At 34.1% G+C, this 23,295-nt stretch overlaps 1 protein-coding gene across 4 annotated transcripts in view; it reads right to left on the bottom strand.

Annotated features, from left to right (window-relative positions):
- RTTN (rotatin) overlaps positions 1–23,295 on the bottom strand; it is a 266,106-nt gene that overhangs the window by 192,504 nt on the left and 50,307 nt on the right. For 3 of the 4 annotated variants that reach the window (XM_007487781.3, XM_056823598.1, XM_056823599.1), the window contains 6 exons: positions 17,954–18,127; positions 16,017–16,229; positions 14,574–14,686; positions 9,872–9,998; positions 5,072–5,197; positions 4,431–4,547 (listed from right to left, as the gene is read on the bottom strand). In XM_007487781.3, the coding sequence (XP_007487843.1) occupies positions 4,431–4,547; positions 5,072–5,197; positions 9,872–9,998; positions 14,574–14,686; positions 16,017–16,229; positions 17,954–18,127 (870 nt within the window). Of the gene's footprint in view, positions 1–4,430; positions 4,548–5,071; positions 5,198–9,871; positions 9,999–14,573; positions 14,687–15,216; positions 15,309–16,016; positions 16,230–17,953; positions 18,128–23,295 lie in introns of those variants that run through there. The other variant, XM_056823600.1, reaches the window with a different exon arrangement.

The following is a 23,295-nucleotide window of genomic DNA, read 5'->3' as shown; positions in this document are numbered from 1 at the left end:
AGTCAAACCACCATCACCATATCCCCTCAGATTCCAATGGGGACAACTCAGGGTCTTGAACCTGAGAGCCTCCAGTTGTCTAACTCATTTACTGTGTGGACTGAGAGCACTTAGAAGCAGTAGGACTTGTAAACCTTAAAATTTCTTAGACTTATAAATGTTGGAAATTTCACCATTGGGAAATTTCATACTTGAAAAATTTCCTATTGATAGTCTATTGGAATGTGAACCCCATTGGCATGGGAGGTTCCTCCTCCTCCCTTCTTAAGATTACTTTAGGACAGAAACCTTTTGCTGAACAATGGAAAGGGTTTTGACCTATGCTTAAGCACAGAACAGGAATTTCTTTGAGTCATGGTTGATTTTAGAATTGATACAATAGAGATACTTGGAATGACAGAACCAGGTCTTGGAAATTGCAATCTCCCCCCTACTCAGTCCTAACAGGATTTAGGAAGGGCTGCAGCATAGATCAAAATTTAATTATTCCAATCTCTACCCTACTCAGGGTAACAGGATTTAGGAAGGGCTGTAGCAAAGGATCAAGATTTAATTATTTGAGAATATGACCTTCAATAGACATGAGCAAAGCCACAGACCTCTGGGCGGTCCTGGGTTAAGCTAGAGCCACCATTGGCACAGGGAAGACATGGTCAGTGATTGGTAGATGTGAGAACTGAGGGGAGGGAACTTGGATGGTTTGCTTAAAGAGAGAGGGGTCTGAGGACTGAGGGTGGTTGGAGAGTTTTGGCTCTGAGTGGTTGGAGAGGTGCTCTGAGAAGCTTGCTCTGAAGGAAGCTGGAGGTGGAGGCCCCTGAGACTGTTTCTCCATTTTGGTCACATGAGTAATAGGGACTGATCTCCTTTCTTTGCCCCAGCTATCTAAGGGCTTGGGCCTTTTGGCCCAGCCTAAACAGAAGGGGAATTTAAGCCCTATTCCCTTCTCTCCCCTTTCTCTCTCCCTCTCTCTCTCTATCTCTAATACCTTTCTTCATCCTGTTTGTAATTAAACTTTATAAAAGGTTGACTGCTGACTTGAGTTTTCATTTAGGAATTACATAGCTGAATTCCTTGGCAACCTTAAATTAATATATATCAGTCTTTTAAAGTGATTTCCTTGTCACAGACTGACTGCTGCCTCTGACCCCCAAGTCCTTCTGTTGCTTTGCTGGGACACGGTCTGCCATTAACTAAGGGAGTAGAGCAAAGATGGCAGAGTAAAGTCAGGAACTCACCTAAGTTCTGCTAAATTTCTCTCCAAACAACATAATAACACCTCAAAATGAATTCTGGAGCAGCAGAACAAACAAAAGAAGGCAGTTAAATAATTTCCTTCCCCAGACAACTTACAAAGTCAGCAGGAAAAATTTATTTCATTGGGTGGCAGTGGAGCTTAGACAAGGGCAGACCATGTCCCAGCAAGGTAGCAGCAAGACTTGGGACAGAGGCAGCAGTCAGTCCTAGTGCTTCTAAATGCTCTCAGTCCACAGACAGTAAGTGGATCAGACAACTAGAGGAGATTACAAGGGACTCTTTACTGACACCAGAATTGTACTGCATTGTTCATATTTAGTTATGGGTCACGGTCCCAGGATGAGGAGGGATATTAGTAGAAACTCTGATCACAGTTCCAAGGTGGAAAAGAATACTTACTGGGGCAGCCAGATTGTTCAGTGGATGGAGAACCAGGCCTAAAGACAGAAGGTCCTGGGTTCAAATCTGACCTCAGACACTTCCAAGATAGGTGTCCCTAGGCAAGTCACTTAACTGCATTGTCTAGTCTTTACAGCTTTTCTGCCTTGGAATTGATACTTAGTATCAATTTTAAGACAGAAGGTACAAGTTTAAGAAAAGAAATAAAGAAAAGAGAACTTTTGGCCACTCAATAGACCAGAGAACAGGCCAGGAGAGCAGTTACCATACTTATCCTTAGATCATATTACCTTGAGATAACTGACACTTATAGATTACCAGAACTAGCTTTGAAAATAGAAGTATGAAAAAATGTGAAGCCCGGGGCAGTTCCCCCTCCACTCTAGGAGAAAAGCCCAATCTTAACATAAAGTTAAATGTCAAGAAAGACTGGGAAAAAAAGAATAAACCCAAAAAAAACCACAGAATGATGCCATGGTGACACAAAAGATCAAAACACAAATGCAGAAAAAGATAACAATGTTAAAACTGCTACATCCAAAGCCTTAAAGAAAAATATGAATTGGTCTCAGGCCCAAAAAGAATTCCTGGAAGAGCTCAAAATAGATTTTTTAAAACAATTAAGAGAGACAGAGGAAAAAGTATGGAAATAATTGAAAGTGATGCAAGAAAATCATGAGTCAATAGCTTGGTAAAGAATATAAATATAATAATAATACCTAATCCAAGAAGATTAAAAAAAAACTATAAACCAATGAAAAGAACTTTTTAGAGACTGTGTGCTGGGCCCCACCCCTGAGACCACATGGCATGTCCTGCCCTTCCACTGAATGCCGAGTGTGTCTTGCCCCGTCCCCTGTTATCCCACACAGAGGAGGGAGAAAATGCTCCCATTGGACTGCTGTAAGGAGGGATGGATGAAGTGAAAAGATGTCATTAGGTACATGGAAAGGGGGAAGGAAGCAGATCTGCCAGAGTTCCTCTGCCTTTCTAGCAACAAACTCTGGGACTTTTGAGGGTGGGGGGGGATGGCAGCACACATTCCCCCAGAGAGAGCTCTGCATGCAGCTTTGGCACCAAGGCCATAGATTCACCATCACTACTATAGACCAATTCCCTAATGGTCTTATAGATAAAGAACCTGAGAAAGGTTAAGTAAATTTCCTAGCATCATGCAACTAATAAATGTCTGAGGAAAGATTTGAACTTGGGCATTCCTTACTCCCAAGTTCAGCAAAACAATCATAGTCCTCTGTGCCCCCAAGGAAGTACACCAGTATAGCTGGATTGTAGAGTACATGGAGAAGAGTAAAGTGTAAGGATACTGGAAGGTAGAAAGGGACCAGATTGTGAAGAACTTTAAATGCCAAAGAATAGACTTTCATACTAGTAACTGATCTTTACTGAATGGCAGTGATATAGGTAAACCTATGCTTTAATTACTAGGTCAGTTACTAAACCATTTTTTAAAAATCTTTCTTAATTTTTTTTTTCCAATTACATGTAAAAACAACTTATAACTTTTTTTTTAATTTTGAGTTCCTCCCTTCTTCCCCTGATACCTCATTGTGAAAACAAGAAATTTGACATAGTTTATATATATGTAATCATGCAAAATATATGTCCATAATCACTCATTATTGTAAAAGAAAACACAGACCCCCATCCAAAAAGAAACACCATGAAAAATAAAGTTTTTTTAAAAGTATGCCTCTATATGGATTCAGATCTATTCCACTAATCTGTCACTCTTTTTGCTTTTTTCACTGCTTTTGTTGATATTCTTTACCTTTTGTTGATCCAAATGAATTTTGTATTTTTTTCTAGCTTCATAAAATAATTTTTTGGTAGTGATTAGAATGGCACTGAGTAAGTAAATTAGTTTAGGTAGAATTGTCATTTTTATTATACTGGCTTGACCTACTCTTGATAACCCATAATATTTTTCTACTTGTTTAGATCTGACTTTATTTATTTAAAAAGTGTTTTGTAATTGTGTTCACATAGTCCTGGGTTTGTCTTGGCAGGAAGGCTCTCAAGTATTTTACTAGTCTACAATTATTTTAAAAAGATGGGCAATAGTGGTAAGAGACTTGTGGCAAACAGACCCAACAACAGACTACTACAAAAGTCTAGGTGTGAGATGATAAGGACCTGCACCAGGGTTATAATGGTATCTTACTATGTGAATGACAAGGCACCAGCAGTATGGTAAAAATAGTATTTTTTTTTAAAAAAGCACCATGTATTGGCCAGATATTTTAAATCTGCTGAATAATTAAATTAAAAATATGCTATTTAATGATAAATTATCAGGAATAAACAAGTATAAATTAATTAGAAAACTCTCAATTGCAATTTATCTCATATTTAACAATTAAACCCTCTCTTTGACTGCTTTGCTTTCTTTTAGGAAATACTAAAAGTAGTCTCATTTATGCAATTTAGACTCCCAAAAATTTTCTCCCAATAGGAAGGGTTATAGATAGGCCTCATTGTGTCAATAATATAACATGTTACCAGAAAGTCTGAATTAATATTACTTGGCAGTAGAGAAAATTAAAAATTAACAGGAATTGCATATAAATCAGCTATTATTCTTTAAGCTTCTGGCAGAAAAAAGAATTACTGGCAAATTTCTTACTCTTAAACACATTGAATTTTGGTCTTTTGAAAATTTCGGATGTACTTTGCTATTTTTCCTATATGAATGCTTTAAAATCAATCATATTCAGTCAAAGAAAAATAGTATCTTAAAAGCAAAAATCACAAAGTACCTGTAGAATTGGAACAACAGGGCAAAGAGACTCAATAAATTTGTTCCAGGTCATTGTTGTCATAATCAATCGTCCCTGAAGCAAATACGTCAGAACAGTCTTGACAACAGAGTTCACCTGCTCAAAACAAGGATGAACCAATTCAATGAAATAAGATATAGAATACTGGCAAGGTGAGCTAGGTATAGTCATATTGGACCAATAAAAAAAAAATTCAATTATATAGCAATATTTCTAAAACGTTATTTAAATTTCAACAATATGGCATATTATCACATAGCATTCTTAACTAAGTTTGTTCCCTTAACCAACTCAATTCTTGACCATTAAAGTAGGGAGATTTTTCCCTCCCTTTATGAAGGAATCAGTTTTCCTTAATCATCTAGTACACTATATCTCTCTTCTAGTTGAAAACTATAAGAGGAAAAAAAAACAAATAACCTAAATTCTCACCAAAAAGTTTTTTATAAGTATCACATTCTCCAAATATTTCCCACAAATATCTACTGAGCCTATTCAAAAGTCATTTCTTTTGAGTTTAAAATAAATCTACTCAGCTATTATTAGAAACTTAAGGTTTTGTCTCCAATTCAATATCTACAGGATAAAAGAATTCTTTTCAACTTAGTGTTAATACATACCTCTTCTTTGGATTCTTGAAGACCAAATGTGCACATTTCATATAGAACTTTTGGATGAAGTAGAAAATTAACTTCATCACAAACTGAACACCCTGAGGCTGCCACAGTGTTGATGCCTAAACAATGCTTTAAAAGAATTGTTAAAATATTGAAAAGATTAGATTAACAACATTGAACTTCAAGAGAATTCTCTACTTTCCTTCATTTATATTTTTTAAAGTACAGTACTTTTTGTTAACCTGCCAAGAAATATAGATAAAATCTTCTGCCTAATAATTTGAAAGTCCAATAAAATGATAATGGGCATCAGAAAATTATTTTCAAAAGTCACCAATTCCCTGCTCATACTATTACATTAGTTCATAAGCATAAAAATAGGAACTATAATTTAAATTGTTTTGAATATTTTACTTAAGAAATTAGATAAAAGTAAAATTAAATAAGGCAAAATTCATTGTCTTACAAAGTGGTAATCACCAAAAAATCTGTCCTGTATAACAAAGTAGAGTGGGGGATCAGTGTATTAAATTAGGTACACAATACATAGAAATAAATGACCACAGTCATATAATATTTGAGAAATCCAAAGATCCAAGCTTTTGGGACAAAAACTTTCTATTTGACAAATATTGCTGGGAAAACTAGAAAGCATTTTGATAGAAATGAGGTATTTAAAAAAATCTCACTCCATAAACCAAGATAAAATCAAAATGGATACATGATTTAGACATAAACAGTGATACCATAAGCAAATTAAGGGATCATGAATAGTTTACCTGTCAGATCTACAGATAAGAAAGAATTTATGACCAAAGAAGAGATAGAAAGCATTATGAGATGTGAAATGGATAATTTTGATTACATTAAAATAAAAAGATTTAGCATAAACAAAACCAATGCAGCCAAGATTAGAAGGAAAACAGAAAACTTGAGGGGGAGGGATTTTATAGCATGTTTATCTGATAAAGACATCATTTCTTAAACATATGGAAAACTGAGCAAAATCTATAAGAATATGAATTATTCTCTAATTGGTGAATGGCAAAGGACAGTGAATACGAATTTATAGGAGTACAGAAGACAAGATTTGGAGAGCAGGCAATAATGGATGGATTACAATCTGTATTACTGCAAGGAATTTTCAAATTAAGAAATCATATAACAATTTGAGTATAAAGCATTAAATATTATTAGTAATCTAAAGTATAGTAATATTTATTTTCTAACACACAGGTATTATTTCAAATCACTTTAAGGAGCTATTTTGTACCAGGCAGTAGAGATACAAAGATAAAGTTAAAGTCTCTACCCTCCAGGAGTTTATCACACTGTTGATACCTAAACAGTGCTTTTAAAAACAAATATAAAGAAATTTCAGCAAAGGAAGATACTAGCAGATGAAAAGAGGAAGTAGCATTTGAGCTGAATTTTTAAGGATGCTAGGAATTTTAAGTGGTGAAGGTGTGGAAGAAGTACATTCTCAAGGAAAGGAGATAGAATGTCTTGTGAAGGAAACATCAAGGCCAGTGTCACTACATTCTGAAGTGTATGAAAGGGAATAATGCATGATTAGCACAAAAACACAGGCTCAAATCAATTTGTGTAGCCTTGTATTGGCTCAGTCTTCAAATGTTATATGGAGGAAAAGTCATAAAAATCACAAGATTTCAATGTTGTCAAGGATCAGAGGCCATCTATCATGACTTGTACCTGAGCAAAAATTCCTCTACAACTGAAAAGGGCTCATTCAGCCTTGAACACTAGCAAGGAAGTAGCCATTAACTCCCAAAGTACACCATTCCAAATTCAGATAATTTTATTTAGGAAGTTTTTTCCTTATATTAAGTCTAAATCAGCCTCTTTGTATCTTCTACTCATTGCTCCTGGTTATTCCTTCTAAGGCTAGCAAAGTGAATCTAAATTCTATTCCATTTGAAATTCTATCATATATTTGAACATAGTTATCAGGTGCCCTTTCCCTCATGAGTTCTATTCCCTTTTTTTTTCCATTTGGCATAACATTAAGGTCCTTGATCATCTTAGTTACTCTCCTCTGGGGTCATTCTATTTTGCTAATGTCTTTACTAAAATATTTCACTCAGAACTGAAAACAAAACTACAATTGTGATCTGACTAAAAGAGTATGATGGGCTGTCACTGTCATAGTTCTAAACATCAGGATCCATGAATGAAGCCTAAAAATGAATTTGCTTTCTTAATTGCTATATTACAGTGTTGACTCATATTGAGTTTGAAAGGTACTACTAAAACCTTAAGATCTTTTTCAGATGAATTGCTATCTAGATATATCTTCTTGTTGAAGCCTATTTCTAAACAGAAGAATTTATTCCTATTAAATTTCATTTTATTAGATTCAGTCCAACATTCTGGCTTGTCAAGATCTTTTTGAATTCTGGCTGTCACCCAACATGTGAACTATCCCATCTTTGTCATCTGCAAATCTAATAAGCATGTCATCCATGCCCTTATTCAAGTGACTAATAAAAATGTTAAACATCACAGGGTCAAGGACAGATCCTTGGCATATTTCCCTAGAGACATGCTTACTAAATCACGTACCTTCTCCAGACTTTATTTTTCTCCTATGTAAAATAACTGGAATGTATGATCTCTAAGCTTTATTCCAGTACTAACATTTTTATTCTACAAATCTTAATCTTATGATTTTCATTTTGCCTTCAAGAATCAAGCAAAAAATAAGGTCAGCAGCTATGACTTTTTAAAAAGCTACTAAGTGAAAAGTCAGCTAAGAGTCCTGACAAATTAATAAACACATTTACATATAATAATTTTTATAGCCATGCACAATAAGTGGCACCTGGTGTCCAAAGGCAACAATGGCTAAACAAGTTAAATTTAATTTAACTCAACAAACATTCATTAAGAATAAACTGGGTACATAAGGAATTATGTTGAGGATAGAAAAAAAACTATAGTCCCAGCCCTAAAGAAACTTACATGATATGGCATGTACAGAGATAAGTAAATACAAACGTAAGCTGAAGCAGTGGGTGGGAAAGTAGTGGACATAGGCCAATAAAAGCTTCGTAGAAGAGATGACACTTAAGCTAAGCCTTGAATAAAGATAAGGTTTCTGAAAGGCAGAGATGAGAAGCAAGAAATTCCAGAAATGGGGGTAGCCTACAAAATGCATGGAAGCAGGAGGCAGTAATGCAGCCCAGCTAGAATGTGGAGCACACTAAAGGAAATAATACAAAGTAAAATGAGATTGCCTTAGAGAAATGATGGATTAAGGTTAATCCTAATATTTGATTATTCTTATTTTATTTTTAAAAAATGTAAAACTAAAGTCAGGAGATCCAAACCATGAAACTGAAATCAATAGTAAATCAGTTTTGTAGATATCAGTTTTTCCTAAGTGACAATAATTTCTACTCACTGAATTTGATGGAGCAAATATTTTACATAGTAAATAATTTAATAAAGTGGCTTAACCACTAAATAAAAAATTATATCAATAAAATTCTTGTATGTTTATTTTGTTCTTAAAATTCAAGCAAGTTTAAGAAACTTATTAGACCAATTTCATAAAATCAAGAGAAAATGAAATCAAATTAAAACCTCTCCGCTCACATGGATTCTACCCTAATTCAGGTTCTCGTCATTTACTCTCCTGGGTTTCTACCATGGTCTCCTGTTTCCAGTGTCTCTCCTCTCCAACCCATCCTGCAGAGATCTAAAAAAAATCTTCTTAAAGTACAAATCTGACCATAAAACTCCCCTGATCATTAGCCTTCACTGGAGGTCTAATTGCCTTCAGGACATTTTCTCTCAAATACAAATTGCTTGGGTTGGTATTTAAAATTCTCCAATATCTGACTCCAAACTAATATTTGAGATGAAAATTTCAACTACTTTCCTTCATATATTCTACATTCCAGACAAAATGGTCAATATGCTATTCCTTCAACTTGGTATTACCTCTCCTATCCCCATACCTACAGAAAAAGTATTGTCAAGTACCGAAAATATACTCTCACATTTTCTGGACGTGAGAAAGCCTTGGGTCCTCTGCCACTTAATATGCCTCCTAAAGTTCTTAAGTCAGAGTTTCCTTATATGTAAAAAGAAAAAAAAACTATTTAAAAATATCTACTTCTCAAGATTCTTGTGAAGCTCAAATGAAATTAAAAGATAGAAACTACTTAAAAACTAAAGTATAAAAATGTCAGCTATAATTAATAGAATCCTTAATATATTTTTAGGCTTCCTCTTAAAGCCTTTCCTGATCCCCACAATTGTCTCGCCTTATTCAAAGTCTTTTCTTAACCTGTGCACATGTTAGATGCCCCTGTAGAATATAATCTCTGAGGACAGGACCTGTTTTTGTTTTTGAATCCCGAGAGGTTAGCACAGTACCTTGCATACATTAGGCACACTTAATAATAATTTACTAAATTATGTGCTAGTGAATAATTTTTTTTCTTTTAAAAAGTAAGTTTTCAGAAACACAGAAGAAAACAACTGCTTGATTACATGGGTTATGGGGATATGATTGGGGATATAGACATCCTAGTGCAAACATCAACAACATGGAAATGGGTTCTGATCAAGGACACATGTAATATCCAGTGAAATTGCACATCGGCTACAGGAAGGGGTGTAGGAGGGGAAGGAGGAAAAGAATATGATTCTTGTAACCAAGGAATAATGTTCTAAATTGACTAAAAAAAATTAATTAATTAAAAATTAAAAAAAGAAAAAAGAAAAAAAGAATGACCTAGAATATGACAAAAAAAAGGAAATTTTCGTTCTAACCTGAACAATTTCCAGACAGTAGCGATAACTCTCAGCTTTTACAGGCAGCAAAGGATATGACAAAAGATGTAGAAACACCTTTTGAATTTCTTCCTGTAGTAATGGGCTAGTCTGTTCAGATTTCCATCTAGAAGTATAAGAGTTGGTATGAATTAATTAGTACTACACACATACCGAGAATGGTTTATTACAAAACAATCTCTTGAAGTCTAAGTGCCACCTTTGAAGCTAAGTAATGTTTGCAAGTATCACAAGCAAAGGCATAGAACATTAAGTAAAAAAGAAAAATAATTAAGAAGATGCTTTAAGGAAAAATCATGGGGTACTGGGAACAGAAAGTAGATAGATTGCTAGATTAATAGTTGGAAGGAAAACTTCTTAAATAATTGCCTATTATACTACTCAGCAAGTTCTTGTTATATAGGCTGCCTACTCCCTTTGAGATATATGCATTGCGTTGTTTTTTAGAGGGGAGGGAAACCTTGACAAGATGTGTATCTTATAAATTAAAAATAATATTAAACTGGATTCTATTAGATGAGTGGCCTACATGTAGGCCATCAGGGAAAAAATACTCTGAAGGGTCCATGGGCACAATCCCACCCTCCCCAATGGAGTATATATATATATATAGTGGATGATATAACTATATAATGGATGATATAATTCAAAAAGCTTTCATATGACATTCTAGAAGATTTAGCTGAGTGGGATTATCTTTACCATCCAAACTCAATTTGAAACTGTGATGTAACAAATTTAGAAGTATGATAGGGAACAAAAGAAGGCTGGAGAAAAAAAAAATTAGAACTTCCCATCTCCTTCTGACAAACAATTACCTAAAATTCTATCATTTTACCTACTTAACCCATTCAACTGACCCTTGAAGATTTGCTGAGTACCTGATATTGTGAATTTTAAAACTATTCCACCCTAATCAGACCATTCTTTAGAAGACTTGATTTAGCTATTACCAGATCAATAACAATAGAGATACTTGAAATAACGGAATCAGGTCTTGGGAAGTCCACATTTTCCCCACCCTCCTTAGTTTAACAAGATTAGGAAGGTCTGCACCAAACTCAAGATTTCATTATCTGAGGAAATGGCCTTCAACAGACATGTGCAGAAAAAGTGGACAGACCCCTGGGCTGTCCTAAGTCAAGCTAAGCTATTATTGGTACAGATGAGACACAAGAAAGTGACATAAAACCGTCTATATAAGGCTCTCTCTTCCTTTTTCCTTGGAGAGGCAACTCTGGCTGGCAGCATGCTAGGCGGTCCGACAATCTTGGAGTGGTGACAGTTATTTTGTCTGGGTTTGGCGGTGAGTTTTGCCCTGGAGCTGATTTCAGGTTCGGGCATCTTGGCTTAGCCCTTTCCTTTTAGAATTCAAGCTGACTCCTTCCTCCTTCATACTCCAAAACCTTATCTCTGTGAATCTTAAAAACTACTCAGACTGTTCTTTAGAAGATTTGATTTAGCTATTTCCTTATTGTAACAATGGAGATACTTGGTCTAACAAAAATCAAGAATGTATTGGGAACTTTTAAAATTACTCCACCCTACTCAGACAGTGCCTTAGGGGAAGATAAAGAGGTAAACTCCTGATTGAACAATGAAAGTCCCTAACTCATACCTTATAGTAAAACTAGAACCTTGAGCTAGGTGAGGTAGGTCTATTTTTAGATCTAATACAAAAAGGATGTTAAGTACCTGTAAAGGTTAAATTAATCACAAAAAGGTCAAGTAATTTACAAAAGGCAAGCTTAACAAAGAGGTGTGAAGTACTCAGAAAATATAATCTAACCAGAGATGGTGTGAACTAAAGAGTGGTGAAAACTAAGAATGGGCAGTCCTGGAAAAAAATGTGTCTACTGTGATTGGTAGATGTGAAAATTTAGGGGAGGTAACATAAGAGAAAATTTTCTTTAAAAGGAAGGGTAAAAAGTCAGTTCAGGGAATTGGAGTTCAGAAGATTCAGTGGAGGACTGGAGCTTGCTTGGAGACAGTCTTGTGGTGAGTAATAAGATTGACTCGCTCTCCCTTAGGCTCAGAGAGGCCTTTAACTACTTGGCTCAGCCTGAGCCAGAGCAGCCTAAATTAATTCTCTCCCTTTCTCACTCTCTCTCTCCCCTTCCCTTAATTCCTTCTTTCTTTATTAATTATCCCAGCTGACTTGGGTATTTTCATATTTGGGAATTTCCCATGGCGACCTCTTATTTAGATATTAAGTCAAAACACTAAAAATTATCCTTACACTCATAATCTATCTCCCCACTCAGTACTAGCCAGGCAGGGGGGAGAAAACTTACTCCTTTCCTTCCTCCTTCTCCTTAATCTCCTCCACTATCAATTAAATCACCATAAAATTTCCAGCTGACTTGGGTATTTCATTAAGGATTTTTATAAGTAAAATCCTTGGCAACCAAATATAATTATTACATTCAGTCTCAACCATAATTTTAACCTTTACAATATGGACTCAGCAACAGCGATCACTTTTTCTTACAGAGTTCCAGAACACAAAATCCACTGACTTCTTTAGTAATTCATTCATAGCTTATTATATCTCCATATAGCTAAAATAAATCTTTTGCTATTGCAAATTAATTCTTGCTCTATCTGCAATGGAAATGGAAAATAACTAGCAATCACCATTCGTTTAGTGCCTTGCACCATATTTATTTTCTAGGATAGATAATCTTAGTTTTTTAGCCTTTTATCATATATTATGCTTTTAATCACATAGTTCCTTTGTGGACCTTTTCTAGATTTCTCTATTTGTCTTTAATTCTATGGTCTTTGTTACTAAAACAAGTTACTAAAACAATACTAAAGGTTCTATACCCTGATATTCAATCAGTGAAAGTTTATTTCAGATTTGTGATTAAGTAAAGTGAAGATTATACTAAATCCAGAAAACACTGAATTTCCTTTCATTCTCAGTTCGGCATAGGTAAAAATAAGCAAAATAAAAGCCATTGGGGCAGTTAGGTGGCTCACTGAATTGGGACCCAAGCCTAAAGAGAGGAGGTCCTAGGTTAAAATCTGGCCTCACCCTTACTAGTTGAATGACCCTCGGACAAGTCACTTAACCCCAATTGCCTACACCTTATTGTTTTATGCCTTAGAACCAATACTTAGTATTTATTCTAATAGGGAAAAGAAGACTTTCTAAAAATAAATAAATAGAAGCCATATGAGTGACTTTGTAGATTTTCTGCTTTTCCAACTAATGGAAAACTTAAGTTCTGAATAAAACTAGGCAACCAACACAAAACAAAACAAGAAGTTACTATTTTTGACCCCTGCACATAAGGAAACAAAACTCTCAACATGAATCCTTAATAAAGAGTCATTATAAAATTAATGAATTTAGAAGTTGGTAACTATGGGTACAGAACTATATTTATAATGTAGAACTTAGCTGATGCTTTAGTTAGTTTTGCTCAATTTTTTTCTTTTTTATTCTTTGTTACAATTAATAGATCTCTAGGAGAGGATAGGAAAGGGGAAATGAGTGATGTAAAAATAACCTTTTTTTAATAGTAAGGAGCTAAAACTCAAAAGTTACAACTGGTGCCAATCTGCATTAAAGGAGGTGGTTTCCTACACAAAGAAAATTCTAAGTCTAGTCCAAAAATAACAAATACAAATGTAAATATGATCTATTACTATTGCAGAAGAGCACTATGGAAAAAAATAAGTCAGAGATTAAGCTGATAAATTATAAAGAATTTGTAGGATTCATTAAGGAAAACTCCTTGGAAGACATGGCCTTGTGCTAGTCTTAAGGAAAAGTCTGTCTTGAAAATTTCTTGCAGGTAAAAATTTCTTGTTGGCAAAATCTCTGTATACATCATAAAGATTTTGATGTAACTCTAGTATTTTTTCATATCTAATTGGGTGACTTGGGGGAAGTCTTGCCCCTGCCTGAGCTTATCTCTACTTTTCATTTGAATTCCCTACTGTGAGACCCTGCCTTATCTATACTCAACAAAATTATTTCCAGTCTTTGCTTGGACAGAAGAGGCCTCACCTGCAGTCAAGCTTTCTTGTTTCTGGACATTGCCAGCAAAGTACACTGGATTCCAATCAAATAAGAACCCCACTATAATAAGTTAGCCAAATTCAGGACTTCATACCACCCCACCATCTTTAAGTGTTCACTGTAAATCCCAGCCTATAGCTAGAGCCAAAATTGGCTTTCTAAGAGCACAAATGGTTTTGTTTTGCTTTTAATTTATTCTTTATCATCTTATTCTTTATCATAATGTTTAATAAACATTTGCTGAATGGGAAAAAATGAATTTAAGTGTATTTGAAACTGTATTTTTAGGCACACATTAAAGCCAATGGAGGAAGTTAGTGAATAACCCCAACTGCCTAACACTCTTCTGTCTTGGAACTGATACTAAGATAAAAGATAATGGCTTAAATAAAAAGTCAGTGGAAATTCAATCCTAATTTTTAGAATAGTCTTATGCCTATAACTCTGAACTTTGAAAAAGTTTTCTTATATTATTTAGCAATCAATGTGGCAACATAGTTTAAAAGGTCTAAGAAAACTTACAAAGAGAAAATTCTTAAGATTAGAAGATATTGCCATCCTGACCCATCTACAGCCTATAAAAAATATCAGACTGAACAAATAATCTTATTACATATAACATAACCATTGTAAGAAGGGAATTATTACATGTTTGAACACAGACAGATGATCTTCTTTATTAATGGAGAGTGCTGATGATAAGAAAGGCTAGATAAAGCTTGGTTTGCCATCTCTACTAACTCAGTGGGATTTTTCTCTTCCTGGAAAAGAGAGAGAATGTAACAGGAATATGTCAGATTCATGTATTATAAAATCTTCAGCAAAAGCTAAGCAGTTTCTAATAATTAGAACATTCTTAGACCCTGATGTCATTTTTCAGTCCACTTTTGCATAAGTACATTGAACATTTCAGCTCTCTGGAACTGGTGTCAGAAAAATTTAAAAAAAAATTATTCTCACCAATGGCATGTACTCTACTCAAGCACAGCAATAACTAAGTTTAGAAATGCCACAGAGTTGCCAGGTTCTATGGTTAGTTCTTTCACACATTTTAATTCTTGCATTCCTGGCAAGATTACAAATTCTTCAAAAACAATGAAAATGTCATCTACTTATTGTGTATTCCCTACAGAACAGTATTGGGAACATAGTAATATTCCAATAAATAAATACCTGTTGGTGACTAACTGACCTATTATTCCCTCACTAAATAAAGATAAGTTAAGAATCTTATATAAGGCATCATGCTATGAAAGAATTCTCAATAAATTAATAAGCATTTATTACATACCTAATATGTGCCAGGCATGGTGCAGATGATAGGGCTATGAGTATAAAGAATACAAGCCCTGCCCTCAGGGATCTATGAGACTATGAAAATATCTAAAGGGGAAACATTTAACCTTAGTCATATTAAAACCATTGGCACATAAGAGTATCATTTATTTTCATAAAGTGTCAGTAGTAGTAGCTAGTAAACACTCTAAGTTGGGATGGGTCTGATAAAATGAGGTACAAGTAGAATCAGAATTCAAGTGGTATAGCCTCTGGGATCTTAAGGATGTTACAGACCCATCCTGGTATGTTTTCAGGTTAAAAGTTAAGTGAGATAATTCTTCCTAGAGACTAAATAAATATCTTATCTTTATGCTACTATCATAGCAAATAAGAGGCATATTGATAACTCTTTCAGGTCACTAGAGTACCAGCTAGCAATCACATATAGTAAATGTCCTCTAATGGGGATACCAGGATCATATTATGACAATGCACTTGATAGTATTATCCTACTCTTGAACAAGGTACTTTTCAAAATTCTTAATTAGAGACCCCATGAAAATCTAGCCCATATAAGTTGTAATAGTTACACACTAAGTTAATAAGTATAGGTCAATAAGCAGTAAGATATCATTTTAGTTAACTACTGATATTTGTTTAAAATATTTGGAATTATATTTTTTTCATTTTATCCCATTAATTTTAAAATTATATCACCAGTTGGCAACCTTTTGTCCTTCCTGGTTAAAAATTATAACAAACTGTGTGAAGACTTTGTGAATAGGATTTACATTAGATATAAAAGTTTGCTACCTCTTTCTCAATATCAGTCATGAAGTTACCGCTGCAATCAAGTGAATAAACTATTTCTGCAGTTCCTTTGTAAATAGTATAGTTTTCAGAATTCAGTTGCTCCAAATAGGCAATAACAGCCTCATGAATATTTGGATATTCCAAGGACAGAGGCATTTCCATAGAAATAAGGAACAATGAAGTCATCAAGCTTTCTGGTAAAAACTGGTTTGCCTATAATGGAATTTAAAAGAATTAATTTTAATGCATACATATATATGAATATAAATATATGTGCATATATTTATAATACATGCTCATGTCAACACAATACATAAAATGAAGGGGGAAAGGAAAATGTGAAATTGTTATTGCAGAAAAGCTATACAGTTTAAGATTTAAAATGTTGCTATATATAATAGTACCCAAATTCATGATCTCTATAAAGGGTTAACCCACATCACAGGATATAAAATTCTTATTATAGGAAAGATATTGTTAAAATGTCCAGATGTTTCACCCGGAAAAGAAAAGAAAATGGGGGCTGGGGCTTGGAGGTGCTAATTGATAGCTGCTTTATAATATATGAAAGGCTATAAAATTAAAGAATTGGGCTTTTCTCTATTTGGTCCTAGAAAGTAGAACTAGGAACAATAATTGGAAGTTGCAGAGGCAAATTTAAGATTGATATAAGGAAAAGCATCTTTAAAATTTGACCTATCCCAAAGAAATGCAAGGTGACCTTCACTAGAGATAATTAAGCAAAATCAAGATGACTACTCCTTTGGTAAGCTGCAGAGAGGATTCTTTTTCTGGTTTGGGATGAGTCAAATGGCCAGTGAAGTCCTTTTCAACCAGTTTCCTGGTAGCAGAATTCCAAGAATCAATCAGGAATAGGAAAGACAATTTAAATTTTCAGGACAAAAGACCAAGAGACAAAACTCATTACTGTACCTAAACTTTTGGCTTTAATAAGGATGCATTCACCATTCCTTATTTTACAGAAAGTCTATAGTGTGAAGTATTTATTACCATTTGAAGAAAAAAATGAATTTCAAGAGCTGAACAACATTTATAAGTCTAAGGAGTTTTGAGGTTTACAGTGGTGGGTTTGTTTGTTTTTTTTAAGAGGAAACAATGCTATGTCCCTTAAGGTTGTTTTCCACTCTCTGTTCAGAAAGCAATTTAGTGAGCTAACAACAGACAGAGGGCAGCATAACCTCATATAACACAAATCTAAAAGTTACAATTTAAGCAATGGTGAAATTATTTCCCTTAAAAACTATTATCTTGGATATAGGAAATAAAGATATAGATTTTCTATATCATGAATGAAATATACTTTGATGCCACCCACTTCATCTAGCATAGATGTTTTCTGCGGAAACATTTGCTAATTTATTTATATGGATTCCCAGGGATTTGACTAAAGATACAAACTTTGGCTATTAAAAAGAACACTGCCTAGTATTCAATGGCCTTTAGGATTTCTCTTCTATACTGCGTGGCCCTCTGGAACTTCCAAAATTCAGTAATCAAATCAATATTATGAGTATTATACTTCAGCTATTTCATGTATCACAATCTAATGCTAGAAAGTAAAGGAGAGGCTTTCTAGTTCAATTTTCCCATTTTAGAATTCCAAGGTCAAGGCAAGATAACTTTCCTAAAGTCAACTTTGCTAAGTATCAGAGGCAGGAACCCATGAACTCTGACTACAGAGCCAAAACTCTTTCCACTACAGATATAAAATTATAATCATGCTATATGTAATTTTACTTGGAACTATGCAAATATTTGTTAAAATAAGATTTTACATTAGAAGTCTACAAATGTCTGTTAACTACTATGTATTAATATAAATGATCTTTTCTTGAACAAAATGTCAAAAAGGCATTTCTCATTCAAAATCTTAACATTATTCAACAAGCTACAAGTAAAAAAGATTTATTTCTTACCTTTTCTAAAGGAAGAAGTGTTTGCAACAGTCTAACAGTAAAAAGTGAGATACTGACAAAGGCCATTTTATGGTGCACAAACATCACTGTATCTGACTGTTCAGAACTGATACTGTTTTTGTGGTAGGAGATGATTTTTCCAAGCAAATCCATGACTACAATTAGCTTTAGTTTCTGACAACAGAACAGATACACAAAAATTATAAATACTGTTTGCAATTGCATGGAAATAACACACAAGTCATTTTTCATTAATCAATATTGTACAAAGTATCAAAAGCTATTCCCTTGTGAAAGGGCTATAAAAATCTGATCTGAAGATGTAAAAAAACAGCAAAATATAATGAGACAATGTTGTACTTTGTACTAGAAAAGAACCAAAATGACATCATTATGTCAAAGGTCAATGTATAGTGTGTTCAACTATGTCTGAATCCAATAAGAACTCAAGAGAGCTTTACCACAGTTTGGGTACAAATAGCCTACATAAACATTTGGAATGGAGATGTCTCTAAATTTGTTCATGAAACCCTAAAGAATAAAATAGATCTTAACTTAGGATACTAAGTGTCAACATAATTAGCTTATTGCTAATGCTATCAAACAATAAATTATAAACAGAAATGTCTCTAAATTTGAGGATAAAATTTTAAAGAAAACAGATCATAACCATTTAAGATGTCAACTCAATATAATTGGCTTATTATTAGGATCATCAAAACTTAATGAATCATAAACTTCCTATTAATTTCTTACTATTCTTAAGTTAGTATATTTGAATCTTCTATAATCATATCTTGTATATATTAATCAATAAGTATTAATATCTTACATAGAAATAAGTATTTACTGAATCTGCTATATGTCCAGGAACTATAGGTGACAAAGGGCTTACATAAGTATGTTTATAGACATTAAATACCCATAGAGTAACAAATACCATAACAATCAAATAATAATTAAATGTCAAAACAGTGTAAACTTGATAAAATTTTATATTCCTCCACATAATGAATTAGAAGCTTTCCCAATTAGAAAAAAATATATAGTATTTGAAAAAGGTTCAAGATCCTTACTGGAAAAAAAAGGCATTTCATTAATTAACAAGCAATACTATCCTTCTTTGTTTTCTATTACAAATGAATCAAAGACATATTAGGGCATTTCTGATAGAGCTATGAATCAGTACAACCATTTGTAAAGTAATTTAGAATTATACAAATAAAATGAGTAAAATATCTATACCCTTTGTAACCTATGGATTCAACTACTACTAGGCTTATACACCAAGGAGGCCATTGAAAGAAGAAAGTCCTCATATAGATCAATATAGACAAAGGAATCTAGACAGATAAAGAAAAAGAAAGCTATAAATATAGATATTTCAAGACTTTTTTGTGGTAGCAAAGAATTGCAAAGAAAGTAGATGCCCATTGGCTGATGAATGGCAAACAAACTGTGGTACATGAATATAATGGAATATCATTGATCTGTAAGGTTTGATAAACATCAATAAGCAAGGAAAGAATTACTTGAAATGGTACAGTATAAATTAGGCACAGCCAAGAAAATAAAATCTGTATTGTAAATGGAAAAGACATGAAAATCAAAAATGAATATTGCAGAATGATGGTGAACAAGCATGACAGTGAACAAGCCTGTCTGCAAAGAAGACATAAGATGTTCCCATGCTATCTCTTAAATAGGGAAAAAGTATTACATGTCTGTAAAATTGCACATTTTTTCAGTTTTTTTTCAATGTATTGATCAAATTTGATGGCTTTTTTCTTTTTTGTTTAAAAAAAAAAGAATCAAGAGACTATGCTGGCGGGGCAAGACCTGAAATATCATTGAAATTATACTATCCTTCTTAGACAGGCAGATTACTCTAGCCACATAAGGAATGAAAAAGTACTGAAAGAGAAAAACAAATGATGCAGAATATTAATGCCAAAATTTTTGATGGTACAATAAGTTAATGACATTAAGACTTGACATCTAAAAGGAAGGTAAGAAGGCATGTTTCCTTTTTTAAACTTTCATGAAACAAACGGGCTCATGCTCACATTCTTCGACAGAATTTGCATGATAGATGTATATCATTTTTTTAAAAAACTATGCTGTGGCTCTAGAGACTTTCAGAGAACAGTAGATGATAAAGATAATACTTTCAGTATCTGGATTAAGAGGCATCAAAAAACTCAAAATAAAGTAGTATCAGAACCTAAAATGGTTACAAAAGAGTAAACTTGGCCATCAAAAATCAAGTAGACTTTAAATTTAATGACAAATTTATACTGTCAAATAATAAGTATACTTATTATGATCAAGGATATTCAGAAAAAAATTATGGAGTTTTTGGGAAAAAAATTGTCTGTAATAATGAGGCATTCATCTTGAGAGAATTAAAGTTCAAAGAATATATTTTTTTCATTCTATAATACATGAAATGTTAAAAAAAAATCTTCAACAGAGACTAAAATAAAAATTAAGCTACTAGGGCAACAAGAGATGCTCAAACCTATTCAGTAGAGATCAAATTCAAAGCATATGTATCCACCATCTTCTTATAAAAGTAATTAAGATAAAAGTTGAGATAGCTAGATTGTTCAATGGATAGAGAAAGGCCGGAAAACAGGAGGTCCTGGATTCAAATCTCTCCTCAGACATTTCCTAGTTGTGTGTGACACTAGGTAAGTCACTTAAACCCAACTGCCTATCCCTTTACTACTCTTCTGCCTTATAATTGATACCTAGTATCAATTTTTTTTTAAGAGAGAAGATAAGGTTTTTAAAAAAGAAAAGAAATAAATTAGTTGGAGTCCAAAGAACAAAAATGAAAAAGAAAACAAATGTTAAAAAAAATCCTATTTGTTACATAGGATGGCTCTGTGGGAGGGAGAAGGGGAAGGATACTAGGGATAACTGATGATGTAAGAAATAAAAGATACCAACAAAAAAATTATTTAAAAAATGATGAAGGAAGTAGTTTCAGAGATACTTAGGAAGTCTTGTATGAACTAATGTAAAGTGAACAAAATCAGGAAACATACTTAAAAAATAAAAATATTAGAAAACTAAATAATTTTTGAAAGATTTAGAAACTGATCTCAACACACTGACCAACTGCAATTCCAGAAATATGACAAAGTATGTTATCAACTTCCAGATAAGAGTGTAGTACATTAAAGTATATCATTTTTTAAAGTAGCTAATGTGGGAATTTGTTTTACTTGACTGCACATGTTTATAACAGGTTTTGTTTTTCTCTTTTTCTCAACGGTGGGGGAGAAAGATGAAAGGAAAAGAATTCAGGGATAAAAATAAAAGTGAATTTTTAAATTAAAGGAAGATAGTTTCTCACAACTTTTTTCAGCAGATGTATTCAGATGATTATGATATCATGAATCTGTCATAAACAAGTTGCTTAAAGAGACTAGAAGCATAGTTTTTGTTAATAATAATATCTAGCATTTATATAACACTTTTTAAGGTTTACAAAGCACTTTACAAATATCTCATTTTATCCTTACCTACCTTGAAAGGTAGACATTCTCCTTATCTCCATTTTACAGATTAGAAAATTGAAGCAGGTAGGGATTGAGTGACTTGCCCAGATTAAGTGTCTGAGGCTGGATTTGAACTTGGTCTTCCTAATTACAGGTCTATCTCTCTTATCTACTGTACCACCTAGATGCCCCAACTTGTTTATTTTAAGTAAAAGGAAAGTAAATGCTAATCTTCCTACTACATGAATTGGAAAAAGTTCTAAATAAATCAAATTGATGCTAATGTATTAAACATATTCATCAATTACTCACTGAATTTTGGGATTTGAACAATGAATCTTTCATTTAAAAATAACATCTTATCTCTTCTGTGCTTTTTTTTTGCTTTTCCTATAAGTATTCTAAGTTACAGATCAAGAATGAAAGTTCCCATTATATCACTTCTAACATTAAGTGATAAAAATGTGCTTAAATTCATTGATCAATTCTGTATTTGTATGGGGACACAGAAATTCTTAGATATTTAGGAAGTACTTTTGTCCTTTAGTTGTTCCCCTTCCACTACTCTGCCCAATACCTCATTTTCATTCTCTTTCTTTCTCTCACTCTCTCTCTTCCCCCCCACCTGCCCCTCCCTTTCTGTCCCTCTTCCTTTCCCTGTCCCTATCCCTCTCTCCCTCCCTTACTAATCTGACACAGGGTAAAATAAATACAATCTACTCCTATCAAAATAAGTCAGCTAATCAAATCAATAAGCATTTAATGCCTACAATGGACCAAACTCTGTGCTAAGTACTGTGACATAGGCTGGCACTAGGAAAAAGTGCCAGGCTGAAGAGTAGGTGAAATTGATCACCTCAACAGGGGAGGGGCCCCAGGAGTAGAATCCAGAGGAGGAGAAGACTCTGGCTGGGAGAACACTGAGGGTCTCTTGGTCTTGAGAAGCCAAAGAGAAAAATTGGGAAAAAGACTTTCTCCTGAGGGTTACCTATTTTTCCTGCTGGTGACTGGAAATCTTTCTCCCCAACACTTCCCAATTGAAGGGACTTCTAAAGAGAAACCTGAACAGACTTTACCTCAGCTCCTGTTGCCCAGGAGTGAGTGTTAAGGTTAAAATTTAGGGAAACTGAGGCAGGTAGAAATTAGTTTCTCTCTGCAAGGAGTATTATATTTTTAGAGGTTTATTAAAGGTTGAGAATTTAAGAAAAATACAAGTAAGAAAGGCACGTGTTAGGTGGGCTGAGAGGCCCAATTTCACTCACATCACAAGAGACATCTGCTTGCCAGAGGAGACAGGAAGAGAAGAGACCCCACCTATGGCAGAGACCCTTTATATCATAATTTCCTCTCAGCCCAGGTGAGAATTCAGTGAGATTACAAAGCATTCTGGGGAAGTGGAGCAAAGACTTCTGGGGATTGAAGTCCTGGATTCAAGTCTCCATTTTTATATGAGTCAACCTGACTTTCTCTCAGGGGGCTCAGGCTGCCAAGGCTGGAGTTCCCCCCAAACTCGAGGAGGTAGAGGTATTCCCACATTCTTTTTCTCATTCTTCCCTGTCCATTATTTCCTTTTGTATTACCTAAGTAAGTTGACATTAAAAGTTATCTGTTCCCCAAGCTGAGTGTGAGTGAACAGATCAAGGGGAAACCCTTTGGTCTTGAGTAGTAGAGGGGGGACAAGAGGGACAAGAGCAAATCTGGGAGAGCAGCTTTAACTAAGGAGGGAAGGCAGAATGGGGAAAATCTTCAAATCCCCTCTCCTCTCTCTGAGCCAACTCGTTATATCTGCTTTCTCCCCTGAACCCCTCTTTGAGCATGGGGTTCTCCTCTCTT

Source organism: Monodelphis domestica, chromosome 3 (assembly GCF_027887165.1).
Source record: "Monodelphis domestica isolate mMonDom1 chromosome 3, mMonDom1.pri, whole genome shotgun sequence".
Lineage (NCBI taxonomy): Eukaryota > Metazoa > Chordata > Mammalia > Didelphimorphia > Didelphidae > Monodelphis > Monodelphis domestica.
This window is presented reverse-complemented; position numbering and strand designations above follow the sequence as displayed.